At 40.9% G+C, this 27317-nt stretch overlaps 1 protein-coding gene across 1 annotated transcript in view; it reads right to left on the bottom strand.

Moving 5' to 3' along the window:
* LOC124594484 (sphingomyelin phosphodiesterase-like) overlaps window positions 1-27317 on the bottom strand; it is a 148684-nt gene that overhangs the window by 73027 nt on the left and 48340 nt on the right. Inside the window, exon 4 of the mRNA XM_047132860.1 lies at window positions 3295-3462. Within this exon, the coding sequence (XP_046988816.1) occupies window positions 3295-3462 (168 nt within the window). The remainder of the gene's footprint in view (window positions 1-3294; window positions 3463-27317) is intronic.

Genomic DNA, 27317 nt, shown 5'->3' with positions numbered 1-27317 from the left:
ATGTCTCAACATACACATCTTTGCTACTGCTGCACAAAGTTGTGTCATCATGGCACATGCCATTGTGAGCTGTAGTGGCACATGTTAGAATATGTTTCAGTGCTTCTGCAAATTGTGATATGGTTAATGTGAAGGAGCAATGGATTTGCATCAAATTTTGTTTCAAGTTAATGAGAACTGCAGCTGACACCCACTGTATGCTGACAGAGACATTTGGTGAGTGTGCACTGAGTCAAGCAAAAACATTTGAGTGGTTCAAGCACTTCAAGGAAGGCTGAGAATCTGTGGAAGATGACAAACATTTTGACCTACCATCGACATCACAACATTGGAAATGATTGTGAAAGAGCATGATGTGATTCATGAAGACTGAAGGCAGACAACTCACGACGTTAGTAACAGACTTGGGCTGTCATATGGTACATGTCAGTGAATTTTGGCCAATGAACTGAACATGAGATAAGGCAGATAACTCATGACGTTGGTAACAGACTTGGGCTGCCATATGGTACATGTCAGTGAATTTTGGCCAATGAACTGAACATGAGATGACTTGCAGTGAAGTTTGTCCCTCACCTCCTCACCATCGACCAAAGAAACCTCAGGAGTTAAATGTGCACTGAGCTACAACAAAGAGTTTGTGTGTGTCCAAAATTCTTATCCACAGTCATAACATGTGCTTAATCTTGAGTCTATGATTATGTCCCTGAAATGAAGCAGCAATCATCACAATGGGAACCACCATCTTCTACAAGGTCAAAAAGACCTCGATAAGTTTGCAGCAACATGAAGTCTATGGTGATCATTTCTTTTGACATTCAGGGAATAGTGCTTAAGGAGTTTTTTTCCACCTGGTCAGACTGTTAACAGGCAGTTTTATAGTGAGGTTTTGATGTGACATAGGGAATATGTTTGGCACAGATGGCCCAGGTGTAAAAAAACAAAGAATGGTTGTTGCACCACGACAATGCACCTGTGCACACTTCACTCATTGTGAAGGAATGCCTGACCAAAATAAACATGACAATGGTCCCCCACCCTCCTTAATCACCAAATCCAGACCTGTGCAACTACTACAGCTTCCAAAAAATTAAAATCATGTTGAAAGGGTGATGTTTTGGCTCAACTGAAGACATCCAGGTGGAATCGCAACATGTCCTGAAGACCATCTACATTGAAAACTTCCAGGAGTGCTTCCAAAAATGGGAACAATATTGGGATCATTGTGTACATGTCCAAGGTGACTACTTTGAAGGGCCGGCCGCGGTGGTCTAGCGGTTCAGGCGCTCAGTCCGGAACCGCGGGACTGCTACGGTCGCAGGTTCGAATCCTGCTTCGGGCATGGATGTGTGTGATGTCCTTAGGTTAGTTAGGTTTAAGTAGTTCTAAGTTCTAGGGGACTGATGACCACAGATGTTAAGTCCCATAGTGCTCAGAGCCAGAGCCAGAGCCACTACTTTGAAGGTGATGGAGGACATGAGGACATCAGTATAGTTTTCTGATTTTTGAACAAAATTACTGGATATTTTGTGTAGCACCTCATATTATCCAAGCATGTAGTACGTTCATGCCAGTTTGACATTTGCTGCATGCCATCTTCCTGGTGATGCAATTTTTATATCCAGCAGCTTACTAATCAATTTATATATTTCTCTTTCTTGCTAATACAGTATGCTATGTTATGTTTTACCTGTCCAAGTCCAATATCGTGGGTACAATATGGGCAGTATGATACTACTGGACTAACAAATATTCAGCTTGAGACAAAACAGTTATACAGATTCGGTAGGAATTTTCCGCATCATGTTACACAAGTAAAATGAGAAAGTTATTGAGCTCTTTATTTTTGAGAGCGTATGTTATATTCTCACAGCAAACACATCTTAACAGTGTATAGCACAATGCTATATCCATTTAAATTAGTGAGACTGCTGCTGAAATTCTGAAGGCACCAATGATTCTACCTATTGACTTTTAGCTGAAAGTGCAGTCCCAATAAAACTGAGTGTGTTGACTCTACATAAGTTACGTTCACATTCACAAATCAAGCTAATTTTGTATTTACTTTAAGTGTGACATGATCAGTCTCTAAGTATTTTTTGTTTGTTTCTTCAATTAAAACTTTCGGGCTGAGAGGCCATGGTTGACATATGAAACTATTCCTTGATGTTTCATCTCTGACTACAGGAGATATATTGCCATTTTATTTATCAAGATGTCTCCCAAAAGCAGAGACAAAACACCAGAGAATAGTTTTATGTATTGAACATAGCATCTTACCCTACAAATTTTAACTGAAAAAAAAACAACACCAGTTGTAAGGTTTTTAAAATTATTTATTCATTTATTATTGCTGAATTTGGCAAGCCACAGAGAGTGACAATATGAATGCAGACTGTCTAAACCAGAATTATATAGACATATAAGATTTTTTTTTACAAGCCTAAAGCAAAACCATGATTTGATACCCATCTGTGTAATTAAGGTAAGGAGATAAATTATTTTTTACATATCTAATAATGATAACACAATTTTCATCACTGTGATTCTTTTTCAGCGATTTTAAGACTCAGACAACACCTATACTTCTTGCACACAAAGCACTGGCTTACTGATACTTATTATCCAGTTCTGACATTCTCTCTTTCATGATTACTCTATAGAAAAATGGCACAATCACAATAATTTAATTTATACATTTCTCTTACATTTTACTCCTATATTTATGGATGACATATGATGCAGATTGTTCGTCTGAACACTTTTATGGAAACTGTTTTTCAAGCTGTGAAGCAACAAGCAAAGTTATTACATCTGCTGTACACCCTAACTCTTTATCTGCTTTTGCAGGTCTGACCTAATTCAAATCTTTTTCCTGTATTAAGGAACTTGATTTTAATCAAGACATCTAATATCTGGCATATGATTTTTGAAACAAATGACTACAGAATCTTTTCAAAATTGCCGTGGGGATCCAGAGCTATCAAAATGAAAGCCCAAAGCCAAGAATCAGTTCTCTGTTTTGTATACTGCACACACAACACCACGTTTATTATGAGATAAGTTGCATATCAAGAAATCAAGATCTGAGTAATTATTTCAATAATCAGGCTATTTTTGTGTACAGGAGTATATTATGATAAAGGTCCCCACAACACAGCTGAGATTCCTCAAAAATTGAAATGAATAAATAAGAATGATCTAACTTTTTGGAACATCCACTATATATTGCTCTCTCAGTAACATATTAAGAATAGGATATCTTATACTACAGTACATAGTACTGAAACATACCGCTGGATCTGATGGTGGAACGTACTGTGGCTTCTGACCCAGATCAATATCAACTGTCCATTCATATGGTGGATCATTCTCTGGACAATTCAAGTCCTGCAGAAGAACACTACATATCTGCTTTGCTGTGAGAGTTGGGGTGTTATCAATTATGTACACCATTATATCCTGTAGAATAAATTAAATAACATAAGTTGTCATAGCATGTAACAGAAGATGGTTTATCAATATAGATCATAGTACTAGTAACAATAAGAGACCATCGGGAAACAAATCCAGAGAATAGCAGAATGCTATTTTTATATTAAGAAGCAGCTTCTGATATAATTACTGGTTTTTATTGCCCATAGTGATTTCTATACTACATACATTTGTAACCAGTTACAAGCACTAAAGCCATAAATTGAGAAAAATTCAACTTGTTCCTACGATTGTATCTACTCTGTAATGCACTCTCAGATGCATAATGGAGGGGAGCCTGTCATTGTACAAATACTGACAAATGCTGTTCCCATGCTATTCATGGTCATGGTACACTAAATGATTACATATAAATGACAATATGGAAAGGATAGATTGTTACTCATTGTACAGAGGAGGCGCTGAGTCTCAGACAGGCACAGTGAAAAAAAGACTGCTCAAATATTAAAGCTTTTGGACAGATTCCTTCTCTGCAGCAGAAAACACACACACATTCCCGCAAGCACAATTCATAAACATGTGGCCACTGTCTCAGGGCACTAGAGTCTGGCTGTTACAGCATCTGATGAAGCAGCAATCTCCTGGGATGAGTGATGGGGGTAAGGGGGAGGCATGAAGCATGGAGAGAGAGGGGATGGCAGGGAGGGGGAGGGACAGCAGGCTGTGGGTGGGGGAAGATTCTAGTGCTGCCTGGTGAAGCATGCAGGAACTTTGTGGGGAAAGGACGGGACTGATAGTCACAGCATCGGGAGGCTGTGCTAGGGAAGGGTGTGCAAGGGGGGAGGGGGGGGGGAGGAGAGAAGTAGAGAAGAGGAAAGGACTTGTAAGTGTATTGGCAGGCTAGAAGATTTATGTAGTGCTGGAGGGGGAGCAGGGAAGGGGATAGAGAGGAGGGAGACAGGGACTAGCACAGAGGGGGTGAGTAGTAACAGAATGAAGGGTATGTTGTAGGGAGAGTTCCCAGCTGCCTAATTCAGAAAAGCTGGTGTTGTTAGGAAAAATCCAGGTGGCAAAGACTGTGGAGCAGTCATTAAAATGAAGCACTACTTAATTCTGGATGGTATATTCAGGAATTAGGTGGTTCAACCATCTCTTGGCCACAGTCTGGCATTGGCCACACAAGCGGACATTCAGTTTGTTAGTTGTCACACCCACACAGAAAGCAGCACAGTGGCTGCAGTTCAGTTGGTGGATCACCTGGCAGATTCCACAGGTGGCCCTGCCTTTGATCAGATAGGGGATGCCTGTGGGGGGATTAGAGTAGGCAGTAGTAGGTGGGTGTATGGGACAGGTCTTGCACTCTAAGTCTACTGAAGTGGTATGAGCCACGAGGAAAATGATTGGAAGCAGCGTTTGAGTAGGGAAAGACAAGGAATTGCATAGGGTGAGTGGGTGGCAGAATACCTCAGTGGAAGAGGTGTGTAGGAGATTTCTCATTTCAGGTTATGATGACTGGCTGTCAAAACTCTGTTGCTCCAGCCCTGGGTGATACTGAGCCACAAGAGGAGTGCTCCTTTGTGGCTGGGCAGAGGACAAATGATGGGAGATTTGCTTGGAGAGGGACAGATGTCACTACAGATCAATGAGCATGCATGGCTAGGTTGTATGGAAGGGATTTCTTAGTGTGACGTGGGCAATAGCTGTCAAAGTGATAGTAATGTTGGTGGTTGGTAGGTTTGCTGTGAATGGAAGTACTGATGTATTCATCCTTGAGGTGGGGTTCAACATCAAGTAAGGTAGCTTGCTGGGTGGAGGAGGGTCAGGTGAAGTGAGTGGGAGAGAAGGTGTTGAGTTTCTGGAGGAATGAGGATATTATGTCGTCACCCTCAATCAACGTCATGAAGATGTTATTAATGAATCTGAATGAGGTGAAGGGTTTGGGATTCTGTTTGGTTAGGAAGGATTTCTGTAGATGGCCCATGAATAGTTCGGCATGGGATGGTATCATATGGGTGTCCATTGCTGCAGCACAGATCTGTTTGTAGGTTATGCTTTTATAGAAGTTATTTGTGTGAGAATTTAATTGGTCAAGGTGACCAGGAAGTAGGTAGTAGTTCAGGTGTCAGTTGGGCATTGAGAATGGTAGTGTTTAATTGCAGCAAGGCTGTGAGCATTGGGAAATTTAGTGTTGTGGGAGATGGCATCATTATTACATATGTGCCCCTTACATATACACTGAAGAGCCAAAGAAACTGGTACACTTGCCTAATATCGTGTAGAGTCCCCGCGAGCACACAGAAACACCAAAACACAATGTGGCATGGACTTGACTAATGTCTGAAGTAGTTTTTGAGGGAACTGACATTATGAATCCTGCAGGGCTGTCCATAAATCCCTAAGAGTACAAGGCAGTGGAGATTTCTTCTGGACAGAATGTTGCGTGGCATCCCAGATATGCTTAATAATGTTCATGTCTGGGGAGTTTGGTGGCCAGCGGAAGTGTTTAAACTCAGAAGAGTGTTCCTGGAGCCACTATGTAGCAATTCTGGACGTGTAGGGTGTTGCATTTTCCTGCTGGGATTGCCCAGGTCTGTCAAAATGCTCAATGAACATGAATTGATGCCGGTGATCAAACAGGATGCTTACGTGTGTGTCACCTGTCACAGTCTTATCTAGACAAATCAGGGTCCCATATCACTTCAACTGCACAAGCCCCACATCATTACAGAGCCTCCACCAGCCTGTACAGTCCCCTGTTGATATGCAGGGTCCATGGGTGCATGAGGTTGTCTCCATACCCATACGTGTCCACCTGCTCTAAACAATTTTAAATGAGACTCGTCCAACCAGGCAACATGTTTCCAATCATCAAAAGTCCAATGTCAGTGTTGACGGTCCCAGGTGAGGCGTAAAGGTTTGGTCGTGCAGTCATCAATGGTACACAAGTGGGCCTTCATCTTGGGAAACCCATATCGATCATTTAATACCAGTTGTTAGAGCTTCTTCCCATTCTATGCACATACAAATTGCAGGATGTATGATAGAGAACTGTTCCTCTCTGTCTCTTGAAATTGGAGTCATTATTGTCCTCACAGCAACCTACAATGTGTAACTTTATCACCATCTCAGACATCCAAATGAACCTCAATTTTGTGATACATTCTTCACAGGAAAAGTTGTTCTGTGACTACCTTTATTACTAATTTCAGTCCTGGTAAGATACACTTGATCAAATGGGTATCCAACTGTGAGACAATCTATCTTATGTGCCATCTGATGTACAGCAAGTGATATGATTTCTGTTGCAGCATAATGACAGCTAAACTTTCAATAACAATGAACTGGCAAGCAATAATAATAAGAAAAACACTCTCTGAACCATAAAGACCCATCTTCAGAAGATTAACAGGTTATACAGTCTCTTTCTACTGCCCTGGGGTAAAATAGTGACCATCTAACAAATAAATCCCCCACATGAACCATGGACCTTGCCATTGGTGGGAAGGCTTGCGTGCATCAGCGATACAGGTACCCGTACTGTAGGTGCAACCACAACAGATGTTGAGAGGCCAGACAAACGTGTGGTTCCTGAAGAGAGGCAGTAGCCTTTTCAGTAGTTGCAGGGGCAACAGTTTGAATGACTGACTGATCTGGCCTTGTAACACTAATCAAAACGGTGTTGCTATGCTGGTACTGCGAACGGCTGAAAGCAAGGGGAAACTACAACTGTAATTTTTCCCGAGGGCATGCAGCTTTACTATATGGTTAAATGATGATGACATCCTCTTGAGTAAAATATTCCAGAGGTAAAAATAGTCCCCCATTCAGATCTCCAGGCAGGGACTACTCAGGAGGGCGTTGTTATCAGGAGAAAGAAAACTGGCATTCTATGGATCGGGGCATGGAATGCCAGATCCCTTAATCGGGCTGATAGGTTAGAAAATTTAGAAAGGGAAATGGATAGGTTAAAGTTAGATATAGTGGGAATTAGTGAAGTTCAGTGGCAGGAGGAACAAGACTTCTGGTCAGGTGAATACAGGGTTATAAATACAAAATTAATTAGGGGTAATGCAGGAGTAGGTTTAATAATGAATAGGAAAATAGGAATGCGGGTAAGCTACTACAAACAGCATAGTGAACACATTATTGTGGCCAAGATAGGTATGAAGCCAACACTACCACAGTAGTACAAGTTTATATGCCAACTAGCTCCACAGATGACGAAGAGATTGATTAAATGTATGATGAGATACAAGAAATTATTCAGATAGTGAAGGGAGATGACAGTTTAATACTCATGGGTGACTGGAATACGATAGTAGGAAAAGGAAGAGAAGAAAACATAGTAGGTGAATATGGAATGGGAGTAAGGAATGAAAGAGGAAGCTGCCTGGTAGAATTTTGCACAGAGCATAACTTAATCATAGCTAACACTTGGTTCAAGAATCATAAAAGAAGCTTGTATACATGGAAGAAGCGTGGTGATACTGGAATGTCTCAGATATATTATATAATGGTAAGACAGAGATTCAGGAACTAGGTTTTAAACTGTAAGACATTTCCAGGGGCAGATGTGGAGCCTGACCATAATCTATTGGCTATGAACAGTAGATTAAAACTAAAGAAACTGCAAAAAGCTGGGAATTTGAAGAGATGGGACCCGGATAAGCTGAAAGAACCAGAGGTTGTAGAGAGCTTCAGAGAGAGCATTAAGGAACTATTGACAAGAATGGGGGAAAGAAATACAGTAGAAGAAGAATGGATAGCTTTGAGAGATGAAATAGTGAAGGTAGCAGAGGATCAAGTAGGTAAAAAGACAAGGGCTAATAAAAATCCATGAGTAACAGATGAGATATTGAATTTAATTGATGAAAGGATAAAATATAAAAATGCAGTAAATGAAGGAGGCAAAAAGGAATACAAACATCTCAAAAATGAGATCAACAGGAACTGCAAAATGGCTAAGTGGGGATGGCTAGAGGACAAATGTAAGGATGTAAAGGTGCATATCACTAGGGGTAAGATAGATACTGCCTACAGGAAAATTAAAGAGACCTTTGGAGAAAAGAGAACCACTTGCATGAATATCTAGCGCTCAGATGGAAACCCAGTTCTAAGCAAAGAAGGGAAAGCAGAAAGGTGGATGGAGTGTATAGAGGATCTATACAAGGGTGATGTTCTTGAGGACAGTATTATAGAAATGGAAGAGAAAGTAGGTGAAGATGAAATAGGAGATATGATACTGCATGAAGAGTTTGACAGAGCACTGAAAGACCTAAGGCAAAACAAGGCCCTGGGAGTAGACAACATTCGATTAGAACTACTGACAGCCTTGGGAGAGCCAGGCGAAACAAAACTCTACCATCTAGTGAGCAAGATGTATGAGACAGGTGAAATACCCTCAGACTTCAAGAAGAATATAACAATTCCAATCCCAAAGAAAGCAGGTGTTGACAGATGTGAAAATTACCGAACTATCAGTTTAATAAGCCGTGGCTGCAAAATACTAACACGAATTCTTTACGGTCAAATGGAAAAACTGGTAGAAGCTGACCTCAGGGAAGATCAGTTTGGATTCCATAGAAATGTTGGAACTCATGAGGCAATACTGACCCTACGACTTATCTTAGAGGATAGATTAAGGAAAGGCGAATCGACGTTTCTAGCATTTGTAGACTTAGAGAAAGCTTTTGACAATGTTGACTGGAAAACTCTCTTTCAAATTCTGAAGGTGGCAGGGGTAAAATACAGGGAGCGAGAGGCTATTTACAATTTGTACAGAAACCAGATGGCAGTTATAACAGTCACGGGGGCATAAGAGGGAAGCAGTGGTTGGGAAGGGAGTAAGACAGGGTTGTAGCCTATCCTCGATGTTATTCAATCTGTATATTGAGCAAGCGGTAATGGAAACAAAAGAAAAATTTGGAGTAGAAATTAAAATCCATGGAGAAGAAATAAAAACTTTGAGGTTCACCAATGACATTATAATTCTGTCAGAGACAGCAAAGGACCTGGAAGAGCAGCTGAACGAAATGGACAGTGTCTTTAAATGAGGATATAAGATGAACATCAACAAAAGCAAAACGAGGATAATTGAATGTACTCTAATTAAATCGGGTGATGCTGAGGGAATTAGATTACGAAATGAGACACTTAAAGTAGTAAATGAGTTTTGCTATTTGGGGAGCAAAATACCTGATGATGGTCAAAGTAGAGGATATAAAATGTAGACTGGCAATGGCAAGGAAAGAGTTTCTGAAGAAAAGAAATTTGTTAACATTGAGTATAGATTTAAGTGCCAGGAAGTCGTTTCTGAAAGTATTTGTATGGAGTGTAGCCATGTATGGAAGTGAAACAGGGATGATAAATAATTTAGACAAGAAGAGAATAGAAGCTTTCAAAATGTGGTGCTACAGAAGAATGCTGAATATTAGATGGGTAGATCACATAACTAATGAGGAGATATTGAATAGAATTGGAGAGAAGAGAAATTTGTGGCACAACTTGACTAGAAAAAGGGATCGGTTGTTAGGGCATATTCTGAGGCATCAAGGGATCACCAATTTAGTATTGGAGGGCAGCGTGGAGGGTAAAAATCATAAAGGGAGACTAAGATATGAATACACTAAACAGATTCAGAAGGATGTAGATTGCAGTAGGTACTGGGAGATGAAGAAGCTTGCACAGGATAGAGTAGGATGGAGAGCTGCATCAAACCAGTCTCTGGATTGAAGACTACAACAACAACATAGCAAATAAAACATTTTTATTATACATTTTAATGTCAGGTCAGACAAATGTCTGTCTTGGGGACTCCCAGCTGCCAAGCATACTCTCTAGAATGACTCGAAGGACCTGAATGCTTGTTACATCACACAAGCTATTTGGATCCTCCCACTTGATACTAGTTTTCTTGAATGACATTTGGAAATGGAAAATTGCCCATCCTTGTGTCCCAGTGCCCTCCTGGGCTTAATGTTATATGTATTGCATCATTGTTTTCTCCAGCAATAATTTTTCATTGCACTATTCATTTCTGCTACCCATAACCTATCTTTTCTTCTCACTGTTATCTTTGGACTGTGGCTGGCACAGTCGTTACCAATGTGCAATCTTTGACCTGTACACTCTGACACTTCCCCCTTCATCTTTGTCCAGTTTCATCCTCACTAATGGTGTGTCTTTCTCATCTGGGGAAGCGAGTGACCTGCCCTTCCTTTTAACTTTTCCAAACCTATCCATATATTATCTATGAGGAAGGAATTATTAGTTTTGAAAGCTAGGAAGTGCATCACTGGTACTTTTATGTGTCTGCAGACAGGCAAACACATTCATTCACACAAGCAAGCACACCTTATGCATACATGACCACCCTCTCCAGCAGCTCAGACCTATCCCAGCCACTGGAAATGAGTCATGTGAGTGTGAGGTGTGCTTGCTTGTGTGAATGAATGTGTGTGTGTTTCCTTCAATGAAGAAGGATTTGGCTGAAAGCTAATGTGTAAGTTTCTTTTCGTTGTGCCTGTCTGCAACTCTGTGTGTCATTTTTATGGTGTGTAGCAATTAGGACCATTGATATTTTTGAAAATATCGAGAATCCGATACATCAATATTTAAAAAAAATGAAATATTATTATCGACCACTGACAAAAAATATCCATGTATCGACAAAAAATTACCAACATACAGGCCAATACAAATATCAACATACAGGCCTATAAAAATATTGACTGCACAATGTAAATATACTGCTGGTTTTAAATAATTTATCGTTAGATATTCTGTACATCAACAGGCTAGCTGCCTGCTTATCCACATAGAGCAAGAACTGAAAGGCAGCCAGATGGTGGCAAATAGTAATGGTAAAGTTCTTAGTTTATGTAAAAACTCATGTTTTGATGGGGAAAAGTGTAAAACATGTGGAAAGTACTGAAAACCAGAATCACGTGCAAGGAATGTAATGACTTGTATCATTTTCGATGTGCAAAAGTGGATTCATTGGTGAAAGAAAATAATGAATTTATAACATGCTGGAACTGTAGTCAGTGCTGCATTAAGAGCTCAGATAACAATCATAGAGCAAAAATTTGTAATTGTAGGTGTGGTGTGTGAATTTGAACAACAGCACCTGATGAACAAATGTAGGCCTAAACTAAAAACCAAGGAAAGCTTTCCTACTGTCATTACTCAAAACAGGTTTCAAATTCTCAATGAAATAGTGGAACAAGAACAAGTTCAGTCCATGCAAATTAGAATTAATCCTTCCAGCATAAAAAATAAAATAAAATAAAATAAAACTGTCAGTGATAAGTTCAGAAAACACCAAGTCCCAAAATGGTGTGCATACCATGAAACTAAACATGAATAAACCATTCAAGGAAATGGAACCTGTGAAAGTAGATGCAAGAAATCGTCCCTAGAGAAAAACAGAAGAAATGACGACAATCAGAAACACAAGAAGGGCCGGATTCTGTTATATGGAGACAGCCATGGACGTGAAATAGCGCAAAACATCGCAAATAAAACATCGCAAATATGCAAGACAACTTTGCAGCTGTAGGCAACATCCAGCCTGGAGCCCCTCTTTCTGCTGTGGTGAAGGCGTGCATGCAGGATTGTGACTCCTCCTCATCCACTGATTGTGTTGTTATTATGGGAGGTTCATATGATGTAGCAAGAAATCAAGCAAATGATGCAATTAGATATATGAAAATGGTGCTGGGTAAGTTAAATGACACTAAAACAATTGTTGTCAACATTCCACATATGCATGATCTTATGAAACAGTCTATTGTGAACCGGGAAGTTCATAAAACAAATGATAGGATTAAAGCTCTATGTAGTAAATTTCAGAATGTGTCTCTAGTAAATGTCAGATATCTAGAAAGGGATCTGCACACATCTCATGGTCTGCACATGAACAAAAGAGGCAAAAAGGTTGTTAGTAGCAAAATTATTGCGGAAGTCAAGTGATGAAAAGAATTCCATTGCCATGGGGTGGTACAATCCACCCCAACAAAATCTGCCACAACACCAGCCACCGCTGGCAAGCCAGGGAAACTTGTAAAGCCTGCTGACCTCATTTGCTAGTCCAAAATTATCCTCTATGGTCCAGCAGGTAAAACTCAGCCTTAAAATCATACACCAGAATCTTGGTAGTCTTAGAAATAAGCATAATGATCTAGATGTAATTTCATGGATTGACAAACTCTATACATTAGTTGTAACTGAACATTTGTACAATGAAGTTCTGATTAGCATTCATCAGCCACTGTTTAAGAAATTCTGCACAGTCTTCAGTAGAAAAGACAAGGCTGGAGGAGGTGTAGCAATTTTCACTGTAAATGAAAGTAATTTTAATGTTATTGATGTGAGTGCCTTCTGCCTGGAAGGAGTTTCAGAATTTGCTGCAATAAACCTAACATGGGGTAGAGATAACATAACAGTTATTGATGTTTACAGGCCACCTGCAGCAGATATCTTTTTTGTAAATCTTCTGAACTTGCTTGTATATATAGACACATTTTCTGGGCCAAATAGTTACAGGGGTTCTAAATATAGATTTATTAACAAATGATGTCAAAAGCAAAAAGTTATATTGTCTGTGTGATGAATTTAACCTGACCCCACTCATTCAGGAACTCACTAGAGAAATTGTCAATAGTAAAACATGTCATGACAAAATAATAACAAACATGACCCACCTATCCCACAGTGCATCTGTTTTAAAACTAGCCATCTCAGATCACCGTGCAGTACAGCTTAAATTGGAGCTCCATGAGGCCCCCACTGTCACCACAAAGCAATAGTTTGTAACTAAAAGAATAATGTATAATGATAACATAAATAGACTAATCTGCATGCTAGCACATATAAAATAATTTGAAAATAATAGCTTTTCATATGATAGCTTTGCTGCTGACTTCTATTACTGCTTTGATACCACATGCCCACCTGCTAGCAAAAAAATGACGCAAACAAAAAATATAAACAAAATATTTGGGTAAATATTAATGGCACTGAAGCTAGGGAAAAATTAGAACTACTCCACAGTGCAAAGCTGAATACTAGAAGAATTCCTGAGCTGAAGGAAGCCTTCAAAATATATCAAGCACACTATAAGGATTTACTCACACAGAAGAGGAGCAACTATGTTGCAAATAAACTTCAAAACTCACACAACATAACTGCTGGCATCTGGGCAGTCAAACAGTTTTCGAACTTGCAATGACAAATCCTGTCTGGACTTTACTATTAACCACAATGGCAAGCTCATAAAAGTCCAACTGGAAATTGTAAATATTTTTAATGAATATTTTTCTTCCATAGGGGAAGCCATAAATGACAAACATAAAAACATGCACTAGCCCAATTTTAAAGGTAATACATGTGACCATAGTATATATCTAGCCTCCACAAACTGTATAGAAATAATGGACATCATTAGCTCTCTAAAACCCTCTAATTCAGCTGGGCATGATGGCCTAAATATTAATGTTTTAAAAGCCTGTAGCCATAATGTCTCTGTACCTCTGTCTGTAGCAGTCAACAATATAATAGAATCAGGCACCTTTCCAGACAGACTAAAAATAGCACAGGTAACACCCATTTTTAAAAAAGGTGACAACAACAAAATAGAAAACTACAGACCAGTCTTCATCCTTCCTGTCTTTTCCAAAATAGTTGAGAAAGTTATGTAAAACAGGATTATAAACTTTAACAAATACAACCTTATGTTTGAAAATCAAAATAGATTCCTAAAAGGTAAATCAACTAGCACTGCAGCTGCTCAACTAACTGAAGAGGTGTTAGGGGGTATTGAAAGCAAGGAACATGTGGCGGGTGTATACCTAGACCTGGAAAAAGCCTTTGATTCTGTGAATGTTGACATCCTATTAGACAAGCTATGGAACATGGGCATTAGAGGTGCTGCTTATGACCTAATAAAGTGTTATATGAGCAATAGAAAACAGTTCGTTCTGCTTAAAACGGAAAGTGGTGTCTACAAATCAGAGATCACTTACATAAAATATGGCATGCCCCTAGGTTCGGTGTTTGGCTCCCTTCTGTTCTTGATCAATGTAAATGATACTAAATGCTGTACTATAAATTCCAAAATTGTTATGTATTCCAATGTCACGTCCATTGTGTGTAAAAAGGAATCATGTAATGAACTAAAGGCCGAGAGTAATAATGTGACAAAAGAAATTGTTCAGTTTTTTAATGAAAGCCACTTAAATGTAAGCACCAGTAAAACATGTTTGATGGAGTTTAACAAAAGTAGTTTGAATAATGAAATCAAATTATACATTGGCAACGAACTGGTAAAGAAAGAGTCTAGTGTAAAATTTCTTGGCCTAACAATTCAAAGCAACCTGAAATGGGAGACACATATTGACTCCCTAGCAACTAAGTTGTCAAAAAATGTATTTCCAATCAGTACTATTAGCAAGTTCTGTAAAGACACTGTAGTCCTAAAGACTGCATACCATGCTCTTTTCTCCTCTCACTTGAACTATGGTATTGAAATTTTGGGGGCAACAACCAAAGCTAATCTAGAAAGCTACTCATTCTTAAAAAAAAAAGGGGTGTGAGAACAATCTGTGGAACAAATTTTAGGGAATCTTGTCGCAACTTGTTTCCAAAAACAGGGGTGTTAACTGTTATAAACACATACATTCTAAAAGCCATATTGCTTGTGAAAGGACTGCATCCAAACACTTGTTTGGATTTCCACCAGTACAATACTAGAAATAAAGAAAGATTTTACATTGGCAACCACAGAACAGCAATTTATGAAAAGAGCCCTCAGTAAGCAGGAATAAAATTAGCTAATACACTGCCTAGAGCAGTCATGGCTCTTCCTACAATTAAACTGAAACATCAGCTTAAGAAATTTTTAATAAAACACCCTTTCTACGCATTAGAAGAGTACCATACCTATATGAAGAACAACAAATGCTTTGTGAAATTATGTGAATAGAAATCAGTATACATCTTACTGTAATTTTGTTGTAAATTAATGACGTATTCAGAAGAATGTGTCTTGTGTATTGCGCAAATAACTGTAACCATTACTGTTTCTTTGTGGATGTGCAGTGTACCATTCGATGTTGAATAAAGCTATTATTATTATTATTGTTAGAGAGCTGTGCAGTTCATTTTACAGAAAGAATAATTGTGTTTTACAATATGGAACACAAACAGCCCTTCTTCCACAGTGATACATACATTTACCTTCCTCTGTTTGTAGTTTATTTGTACTTTAAATGGAAGTTCTGCTGCTAGAAGTTCTCACAGAATCTGCAAACAGGTGCTTCTTTATGTGCAGCATTATATCAACACATCCTCCACGTTCAATGGAAAAAAATTAATGACACATACTTGTGGTTTCCTTCATGAAAGAGAATTTGTCTTTCGTGGTTTTCTTTTCCCCATGTTAATAGACATTATCTAGTCTCACACTTGGCAAACAACAGACAACAGAGCTCATTAAATCAAGCTTGCCGAATCCAGTGTTGAAACTGCCACCTATTTCTCATTGTTGTCTGTAACTGTCCGAAGACATTATGTTGTTTGCATCTACTGCAAATTTATGTCATCAGACAGTGAATTCCTAACTACAAATAGAATGGAACACTGATAAACCTGTAACGTTCTTTAACAAAAACTTGTTACATCAGTCCCTCTCATCTGCAGTAGCAAATAATCATTACTAGAGATGGGCAAAGTGAATCACATAACTGTTTCAAAACGATTGAAACAGCCAACGTGATGTTTTGGAATGCTGTTTCAAAACAGTGAAACAGTTTGTGTTTTGTAATTGTATGGGCCTTCACATTATATCATCTTGAGTGTCTACTGTATAAATATTGTCATAAAAACATAAATGAGGTGCGAGAGCACCAATCATGTCACAGAAAGTATGAAACTTTCACTTACGCATCTTGCCAATTTCGTATTTCCTGCAGCAAATGCACTGCTTTCATGTCATGTGACTTTCATAGTTTCCAATTGGCTGAGGACAGACCTTGTATGTTTCAGATAACGGATTTTGCTAAACTGGTTCCCCTGGTATTCTAGTGCCTAATTTTGATAGGTTTTGTGATTGATAATTTGTACGTGCTCTTGAAAAGTCATATCATGAGGTACAATTTATTGAGATAGCATTCTGGGAAGTGAGGCAATGAATTAACATTTACTCACAGTTAAATTTTCCATTGCTTTTTATACAGAGCAGGGTGCAAAGTGACTGGTGCACACAGATCAAAAAATTACCATAAAAACTGGAGGATATAGCACAATGGTCAAGTATGGCAGTTTTTCCATCAAACATTCACAAGTTAGCTGGATACAGCTCATAAGATGTACACTTGATAGAACTGGAAAACATGTTAAAACATTCCAAGGTAACTGAAATGCAGAGATCGGTATGTTTTCTTGAAGTATAAAATCCAGACTAAAATTTAAACAATTCATACAGTGTAATGCCTTTCTGGTACCTATATCATGGCAGATCTGGCTCTACACCACTTATAGTTCTTGCTAAAGAAGTTTGTTTGGTGTACAGGTGTATGGAGTTCCCTCAAGTACTCACAGCAAGCAGATATATTACCATTTTACAATAAACTTCCCCAGAAAATCAGAGATGAAGTGAAGCTGCTGTTGAAATGCAATTTTTATCACAGTATCTGAACAAAAGTTTCAAATACCGGTACCATTGTTGATCTGGCTGAGAATTATTTATGATACATAAGTGTAGTGGATGGGTGCCAGGAGGTGCCATATTAAAACTCATTTGAGCTTTTCAAATGATTTATTTTTTCCACTACAGAGCTTCATTGACCTCGCTCCATTTCACAGGCCCCCCATTGCTGAGGTAGCACCTCAGCGGCCTGTGCAACGCACTGTGTTGAGCCGGTCTTTTACGCCAGCTGCAGAGTTCCTATTATGTCAGGATGGCCGTGCTAGCAGCCGACTCAGCAGCCACTGTCACTGTTGACTCCGTACTGCTCCGTTGGGAGCCGTAGACCAGCCACACTGCTGCTTCTTCCTCAGCTGGCATAGCTGGGAATGCGGCGGCAATGACCGCTCCCGTTCTGGCGTACAAACCTGCGGCCCTCATCTTGTAAGTGTCCAGCGTGTATTGGGAGCCGATACAACTGTCCGTGGTAGCGAGCTGAAGAGCGACCCACCCTGGCTGGCTGTGGACCACACGTTGGCCTCAGAGGGTCGAACCAATGACTCGCTGTGGACTGGGATGCTGTCGCCCCATCTGTTGCCATGTGTCGCCGGTAGTGTGACATGCCCCGCCGTCAAGGAAAGCTGCCACACTTGAATGAATCTTGTTAGAAAACCACACCTATTTATACTCGGCTTCGCGGGTCTGTTTCACTAACGCATCACTCCGAGTCACGTATGCCCCATACCACGGTTGCCCTAGTGGGCCCTTCTTCCTATAGCTTGTGACATGCGAACCGCTGCATTTACAATTTTCAGTGGTTCAATGGCCCCTGTGGCCTCCATTCCACTTCGCAACTGCTGGTCAGCATAACTTACTGCAATCCAGCCCACACCCAGCTGTAACTTGTGTGCTCCGAAATACTGCACCAAATCTAACTTCCCTATCTTAAACTGTGGTGCCACTACATTATTCCCCTCTTCAGAAAAATCTGGTCCCTGGGTCGTCCTTTAACTAACTCTTAAACTTGTTTGGATTGACACTTATGACATGCTTACTTACTACCAGAAAACTTAAATGTGATCTAGTGCCCCCTTAAAACCATGACGTAAAACAAAATGTAAAAATTCCTTACTGGTCAACCACTGCTTGATCAACCCTTTACCTACTCATCTCATGCCCTCGGTATCCAATCCTCTGGGACTTGGACTACCCTTGGTTCCCTTTCGGAATTAGCTCTCCATATGATCAGAAAGAAAACAACACATAACAGAGTTAAAGCTGCGATGACACATGGCACAGAGGTGCTCAAAATTATCATTATTTGCCATTGCCTTTCCCTATACTGTGCGACATGTTGAACAAGCTGTTTGGCTGATATGCGCCCCTCTTGCTCTTTAATGAACTGGTTTACGGATCTCGACAGACCTGGTTCCAAAGTTTGATTTAACAAGGTCAGATTCTGCCTTGGCAAAAACTCTAAAGTGGTTTCTGGCCAGTACAGCTGTGGCTGTGTAACATTCAATTGTGTGACTCCTGAAATTGACACTGGCAGATGGAAGGTTGGTCCTATTATGTTCCACTTAGTTCCATTGATAAAATTCCGCTCCCCTCGAGCTCTACACGTTTTGCTTCTGTAAACACTCCTTGCTCAAAACAACTTGTCACTACTATAAAATTCTTGTAGGGTGGAGAAGATCCAATGCATCCTGACTCATTGCAAGTTCAATTTTGGTTCCACAATGTCCCTTGGACAGTCGATTCCTTTCCACCTGTCTAAAAATAATTGCACCGTGCATGTGTCTGGATTGGTACTTCCCATGTAATTCCTCCCTTGCCATCTCAGCGTATTGGTTTCTAATTGCCGAGATCAACAATATCTCTTTAGTTTTCACTTCCATAAATTTGCTCAATGCTCCCCACTTCACTGGATATGGGTGGACCGTGTAACACTGAAACTTTGCGTTCTTCCCCATAACCGGGAATTGGACCAAAATATACACTCTTGCGCGGTCGGTTTTTACCCTTACCATTGCAACATGTTAGAAAAATGGCAAATTCTTCTTGCTGGGCTCCATTATTAAATATAACCCTGACAGTAGTTCCTTCTGTGCCTTGCGCAACCCTCATAAAGACTGGTCAGGTGGTAACAAATCGGTACTTATCTGGCCTTACAATGCATGATGCAGCACTTCTTGCAGATTTGTTATTACTCCTTGCACATCCCACACACTGTCAGCTACTTCTTGCAAAAGTCTGGTTTACACCACCCTGCTGTCTAATACTTCCAGATGCCCCTGTAGGGTTCCCAGGTTACCATTTATGATGTCTTCCGATGCCTTAGCGTATTCCACTACCTGCCCTGCTAATGCGCGGAGCAACCGTGTGTTATTCAGGACTTCCCTTCCAATGTCCCTATCTGAGTTACATGCCAAGCTTCCATTGCCCTACTCTCCTCTGCGAGTTGCTTCACCACTTCCACCGTGTTGTTCAGTTCTCTTATATCACTTATCTGTGGTTCCAAAAACTGTCTTCAAAATTTTTCCCCCTGCGTTCAGCCATCCTCGTTTCTGTTTTATCCATGGTACCACTTCCTCCATCCATCCTACCTGCTTTGCTTCCGTAGCATCTTATAAGCCTCATGCAATTTCTTATACTCCCCTGCAACTTCCTTCAGCATTCCCTTGCCCTCTGCACATTGCCTAAGCTCTTCGAACACTTCCTCAATCCTCCTTATTTCATTCCACATTTCCCATATGTTCCATACCAACTTTAATGCCCACTGGTGACTTGACACCACCACATCTTCCTGCCTTGAGTACAGCACACCCCCATCCAGGTGGTGAAGCTGTAAGGCATCCACCCCAATGATGAAGAGATGAATCACAACCACCGTTCACCATTTCAGTGATCTGAGGACAGGGATCACCATCACTCTTCCTCCCTCTTCAGAAGGACTGCTGCCTCTATCAGGCTCACAATACTCGAAAACACATATAAAATACAATGCCTAATTAATCTACACGAACCCAATGATACATGACACGGAAAAAAACCACTACAAATAATCTACTATTTTCTAGAACGCAAAGCATACGGTATTTCATGTTGTACTCTATCTTCCTGGTTTCCTCTGTGCATAGCACCTCTCTTCACTCTCTCTTTCTTCCTCTTTCCTTCCCGTGACACACCTGGAATCACATCCGGGCAACCCTTAAATGCCCGTAATCGCCCAATGTGTACTATCATTGTTCTAGTTGGCAGCTGAAGCTGAACATTAATGGGAGATGTGGTTTAACAACTTGGTATGGCCCTTGATACCTCGTGAGGAATTTCTTCATTTTCCCTTTTTGCATATAAGGGCTGGACAGCATTATCCATTGCCCCACTCTATACTGCGGTAAACTTCCTTTCCAATTCACTGCGTCTTCCTGCCTTTCCAAAGCCTTTGTATTTGCCTTTTGTACCCATTTCCAAACATCCCGAATTGTTCTCATGAATTGACGTACAGATTCACCAGTCCTTCCTTTCTGTAGCTTCACTAAATCAAACGATGACGGCATTTTTCACCTGTACACTACCTCATATGGAGGCAAACCAGTATTTGTATGGAATTTTGCATTATATGTGCGTACAATATGCTTCAAATAGTCATCTCACTGATGGTGATGAGAATATACATTAAAACTCAGCATCTTCCCAATCGTTCTGTGTACCTATTCTGTCCTTCCGTTCACCTGTGGATGCAACACGCTCATCCTCAACTTCTTTATGTTCAACAATTTACATAGTTCCTTCATTAAATTCGACATGAAGTTGGTCCCTTGGTCAGTAATTATTGTCTCTGGTACACCAAACTTTAAAATCCAGTTATTTACTAACACTTGCACGACCATTGCTGCCTGTTGATTTGGCATAGCCACCATCTTCACATACCTTAAAAAATGGTCTATTATTGTCAGAACGAATCTGTTCCCAGATGGTGTTCGCCTAAAAGGTCCTAAGACATCAATCTGCAGAAAAGAGAATGGACATGTTGCTTCTGGTAATCGTTGGATCTGTTTCCGACTCAAATCTGCTCTCTGCACACATGGTATGCAATTCTTGACATACTGATTCACATCTCCTTTCCTACCTCTCCACCAATACCTCTCCGCCACTCTTCTATTCGACGCTCTACACCCTCCATGACCGGATAACATGTGATCATGTGCTTCCCTTCAAACCTCGTCCGTCAGTTTCGCTGGCACTACTACCCTTGGCCCTAACTTCGTCTCCCTGCACAGAAGACCATCGAACACATTAATCTGTGGCTGTGTTCAATACAATTTACAATCATTGTCCGCATCCTGTAATTTTTGCCACACTGCTAGGTCATAACCTATGACTTCTACTTTTGCCACCTTCCTACTTAGTGCATCCGCATTACCGTGCTTCTACCCAGGCTTGTGAACCACCTCGTAGTCGAACTCACTAAGCCTCACAGCCCATCTAGCGAGACTAGTAGATGGATCCTTCAACCCCAACAACCACTTCAACGCTTCATGATCTGTCACTACCCAAAACCTTCTCCCATATAAATAACATTTAAAATATGTGATTCCATAGATTATTCTAAGCATCTCCCTCTCTGTTGTTGAGTAATTCATCTCTGCTGCAATCAACTGCCTAGACACATAGGCTACAGGATGTTCTTTCCCATTAATTTCCTGACTAAGAACAAACCCTAATGCTTGATTCAGTGCATCGCATGCTAGTATAAACTCCTTTTCAAAATCTGTAAACACAAGAACTGGACTTGATGATAACACTTCTTTCAGTTTGTCAAACACTTTCTGACACTCTTCTGCCCACTCAAATTTCACACCCTTCTGTAACAATCGTGTCAACGGCTGTGCTAAATCAGCAAAACCCTTCACAAACTTTCGATTGAAATTGCAAAGTCCAATGAATGACTGCATTTCTTTAACTGTTTTTGGTCCCCGAAAATCCCTTACAGCCTGTACCAACCTCGGATCTGTTCACACTCCGTCCTTACTGATAATATGGCCCAAATATTTCACTTCTTCTAACACGAAATGACACTTTTCCAGGCTCAATATCAAACAAGCTGCTCTTAATCTCATAAACACTTCCCTTAACCACTGTTTATGTTGCTCCAAATTACTTGAAAACACTATAATGTCATCCAAATAGACCAAACACTGCCATGGTTTCAAACCCCTCAATACACTGTCTAGAAACCTCTGAAATGTTGCCGGAGTGTTTTTCAAACCAAATGGAATTCTATTGTACTGGTAATGGCCTCCAGGTGTAGAGAAAGCAGTTTTTGGATGATCCTCTGGAGCCACCTCTAACTGATGATAACTACTTGTCAAATCCATTGTAGAAAAGTACTGGCACTGTCCTAAGTGATCCAAAGTCTTTGATATGTTTGGAATGGGGTATGCGTCCATTACTGTCTTATTATTGAGGTATCGGTAGTCACAACAGAATCTGTATTTCTTAGTTCCATCCGCAGATTTCTTAGGCACAACGAAAATGCCTGCTCCCCAGCAATTATTACTATGCTCTGTAATACCATCCACAAGCTGCTGATCCATGAAATCCTCAACAATTGGCTGCAAATACCTCGGTATTCTATATGGTTTATGGTAAACCGGTGCTTCATTCCCAGTTGGTATCCTATGTTGAACTAATGGAGTTGCTGGTAACGGCCCTTGTGGAAAAAATAAATCCTTAAACGCCCACAATAAATCTTCCATCTGCTCTCTTTCTTCTCCTTTCAAATGCTTAATTTTGTCACGCAATGCAGTTCTATCGGCAGTTAGTGGTTGATCGCTTCTCCTACCTTTCAAACAACAGTCTTCATCATCTGGCACATCCAAATTTGCTACAAAAACTCCTTTCCTCAAATTCGCACGTTCACGGGAACTATTCACCCGTCATTTCCCTCCTGTACGCGTACAACACCACGTTTCACAAAACAACCCAATGAACCCAAATCTTCATTATCCTCCAATGGTTCAATAACATATACTGTACCCACAGGTAGAGTCGACTGCACACTTACCCAAAGTGACTTCCTGGTGCCACTGGACACACACTCATGCAAATTAAGCCTTAATGCTGATGTACGCGGTTCAATTGGTTTGTTCATTACGTTGAATGCCCCTCGCGACAGCTCTGCATTGACAACAGTTTCCCCTAGCAGAAATAACATTCCACCAAGTTCCACAGTTCGTTGTCCAAGGTCAATTTTGGCATGATGTTGATGCAAGAAATCTACTCCTAGGATCATGTTGTAGGCCTCGCTTACCCATGGTACTACCTCCATGCATGCATTAAATCAGACTTTCCCTATGCGAAAGTCAACTGTCACTGATCCCAAAGGTGTGACCTCCTTATCCCCCACTCCATTCAGCCTATAACGTGGTGGGTCTAACTTTCTTTGTACCATTAAACTCTTAGTAGCCACTGACACTTGCGCCCCTGTGTCCAACAAAATCTTTAACTTTTTAGTTCCTATGGATCCAACCACTGAACATTCCACCTCTGCATACGTATTCGTAGCATTGAAATTAAATGGGAGCTCCTTTAGGTGGGTCTTGGGCCCCCTCTGTCGTTTAATGCTTGTCCACCTTTCCTATCTTCATTTCTCCATCCTCCACACTGTTGATTTCCAGCCCTTCCTCTATTCCTTGGTGACTGGGTACATTGCCTCTGTACATGTCCTGTACGACCACACTTATAACATTTTATACCCGCTGCAAATACTGTTTGCCTCTTGCATACTCCTGTTGCCACATCTATTTCCTCACACTGAATTGCCAGCTGAATGGCCGAATACAAATCTTTCGGAGTTCCTTCACGCACTTTGCGTGACATATGCGCTGGCAACCCTCTCAAAAATACAAGTGCCCTTTGCTCGGCCTCATCCAACAGAGCACTATTCGCTTCATTGCTCTGGCCCAACTCATAAATGTACTCATTAATTTCCCTTATCCTGTCCACAAATTTCTCCACCATCTCCCCCTGTCTCTTTGTCTTTGTACTTAACCTCTCCCTAAAGTACCGAGTGTTGTTCTGTTTCTGGTACCTTTGTAAAAGCCCTTCCTTTAACTGCTTAAACTGTCCTGCCTTCCTTAAGGCCTCCGAACACCTTACATATGTTTTGGCTTCACCCGTTAGTCTAATCTTGGCTACATGTAACAACTGCTCATCAGACCAACCATTCATCAAAGCTGAAATTTCCAAGTCCTCCACAAATGAATCCACATCCTCAGATGCCTTGCCAGAAAATGGAATAATCAAACTCACGGCGGTTGGATCAATCTCCTGCTCCCTAGGCAACAATGACTGATTAGATGCAGTTTCCCACTAACTTCCAGATGTTAATGCATTTCTCAACTGCGTATTGTCTGCTGTCAATTGTGCTATCTTTTCCATTATAATACGTACCACTTCTATTTCCACACACCTTGCATCCTTGACTCTACCATTGTGTTGCTTTCGTTCTCAGTTAGTCCCGACAAAATCATTTAATTACATGAACAATCTGACTTCCTACAACTCTGTATCATCATGCTAAGTAACATCATACTCAAATTAACACAAAAGTAATTAAACGCCACAAAACACTGTTACACCCTGAACACACTAGCACTTACTCTGACAACAAAAAATACTGTAATCAAAATATCCACGGGTGTACTGCCGGTCTACAGTGTCCAACGGGCACAATATTTCGGCGGTCATACATGTTGCCATCATCAGGTGAACTGATGGACTGATCTCCTGTGAACGTGCCAACATGGAGATCCGTACGCTATGGCTGCTCAGAGGGAACTGGGTTTGGTCATGGCGGCAGCAATTTAAATACCCTTGGCCCGTGGCGTGCTCCCTCGGCTGTCCACGCCCCACACCCCGTGCCACGGTCGTGCGGTGGAACAGATTGCGACGGCATCTGAGATGACGTCGGAGTGATGGCTCTGTCTGCCGAGGTCGTCACAACTATACGTTTGCTCGATTTACTCTTGATTAACCCAATCGCTGGTTCCCAAGCCTTGCTAAGATTATAGCCACAGTCACGGTTTATGAGGTCGTCATTGGTGCGAATTTCGATGGCCTCTCTAACAATGCTGTTCCAGTATCTCGACATCTGTACCAGAATCCTCGTGCGTTGCCCGTTGGACACTGTAGACCAGCAGTACACCCGTGGATATTTTGATTATCAAATAGGCTGGGAGAAACTCAAGAATCAAAAAATACTATGCCCACACAAACATCTAAAATGTGACTTGGTAAGCCATACTCTAAACACCAACAAGAAAGAAAATGTCCAACACCCAAAAGAGCAATTTTGACAGCACTTGTGACTGTACTGCAGGTGATGGGCTTGAACATTGTACTAGACAGACAACGTCCACTATTCTGACACCAAATATAGTGGAAGGTGTCATATTAAAACTCGTCCAAGCTTTTCAAATGATTTATTTTTTACACTACAGAGCTTTGTTGACCTCAGTCCATGTCACAGGCCCTGCAATACTGAGGTAGCACCCCAACGGCCTGTGCAACACACTGTGTTGAGCCGGCCTTGTACATCAGCTGCAGAGTTCCTATTATGTCAGGATGGCCGTGCTAGCAGCCGACTCAGCAGCCACTGTCACTGTTCACTCCACACTGCTCCGTCGGGAGCCATAGGCCAGCCACGCTGCTGCTTCTTCCTCAGCCAGCATAGCTGGGAATACAGCGGCAATGACCGCTCCTGTTCTGGTGTACAAACCTGCGGCCCTTGCCTTGTAAGTCTCCAGCGTGTGTTGGGAGCCGATACAACTGTCCGTGGTAGCGAGCTGAAGAATGGCCCACCCTGGCTGGCTGTGGACCCCACGTCGGCCTCAGAGGGTCGAACCAATGACTCGCTGTGGACTGGGACACTGTTGCCCCATCTGTTGCCGTGTGTCGCCAGTAGTGTGACATGCCCCGCCGTCCAGGAAAGCTGCCACACTTGATTGAATCTTGTTAGAAAACCACACCTATTTATACTCGGCTTTGCAGGTCTGTTTCACTAACCCTTTGCTCCAAGTCACGTACACCCCATACCATGGTTGTGCCAATGGTCCCCTTCTTCCTATAGCTTGCGATATGCAAACTGCTGCGTTTACACTTTTCAGCGGTTCGATGGCCCCTGTGGCCTCCATTCCACTTCGCAACCGCTGGTCAGCTTAACTTACTGCAATCCAGCCTGCACCTGGCTGTAACTTGTGTGCTCCAAAATACTGCACCAAATCTAACTTCCCTATCTTAAACTGTAGTGCCGCTATACAAGTATTAAGATGCCTATAGTGTAATAATCAAACACAGCACATTTACAAAAATAAACGCTCGAACATATACATACATAAATCAGATAATTATTCTCAAACACTTAAATAAGTAACATAGTCCAAAAAATTAAACTCAGTGAATGGTGAGCAAATATGTAAGTGTCTTCTGTGTACAACAAATTTGAGAAAAATGTTCTTGTAAGATAGCTGTATGTAAGATTTAGTGGACTAAAAAAAATATAGTCAAATACAAATTCAGTGCACATTGTCCAGGGAAGAAGAAAATCAACTGAAATTTTATTATTTAATTTCTGAGTTGATCTACTGTGCTTATTTTAAGTTGTAGTTCAGACATATCATTTTTGCTACTTTTTTCACTGTCTGTTATTTTTTTCCCTTGCTTTGAAATTATGCGGTCACATGGAACATAGGTGGCCATAATACAAAGACGTTGTTTCATTATTTCAAACAACACATGATTTTTTTTTCACCACAGCAATGGCTGTTGTGATCTATGTATCAGTGGCATCTTCATACATTTATCAAGCTTTATTACACTGTAAGCACATGGATTGTCTACACTTTGCATCAAGCCTCCTATAGCTTGGTCAACATCTTGCCAAATGTTGCCACTGGTAGAGTTGAATGTGCTCACCACAGCTGGTTTGGCTGGTGGTGGATTGTCTGAAGAACACCGAATGGGATTCTGTTGTATTGCACAGCACTTGTTAATTATGGCATTTTTTTTTTTAAATTGATGTCCAGGTTTGGAAATCCATACTCCCTGAAGTGAGGAACCAATAGTGTTGCTTCACAAGTAGTTGCTTTATCTGCAAACTTTTGAACAAGTTTACCAGTTACTGCGTTAATGG

The sequence above is a fragment of the Schistocerca americana genome, chromosome 2 (assembly GCF_021461395.2).
Source record: "Schistocerca americana isolate TAMUIC-IGC-003095 chromosome 2, iqSchAmer2.1, whole genome shotgun sequence".
NCBI lineage: Eukaryota > Metazoa > Arthropoda > Insecta > Orthoptera > Acrididae > Schistocerca > Schistocerca americana.
Note: the sequence above shows the minus strand (reverse complement) of the source record. Positions and strands in the feature narration are given on the sequence as shown.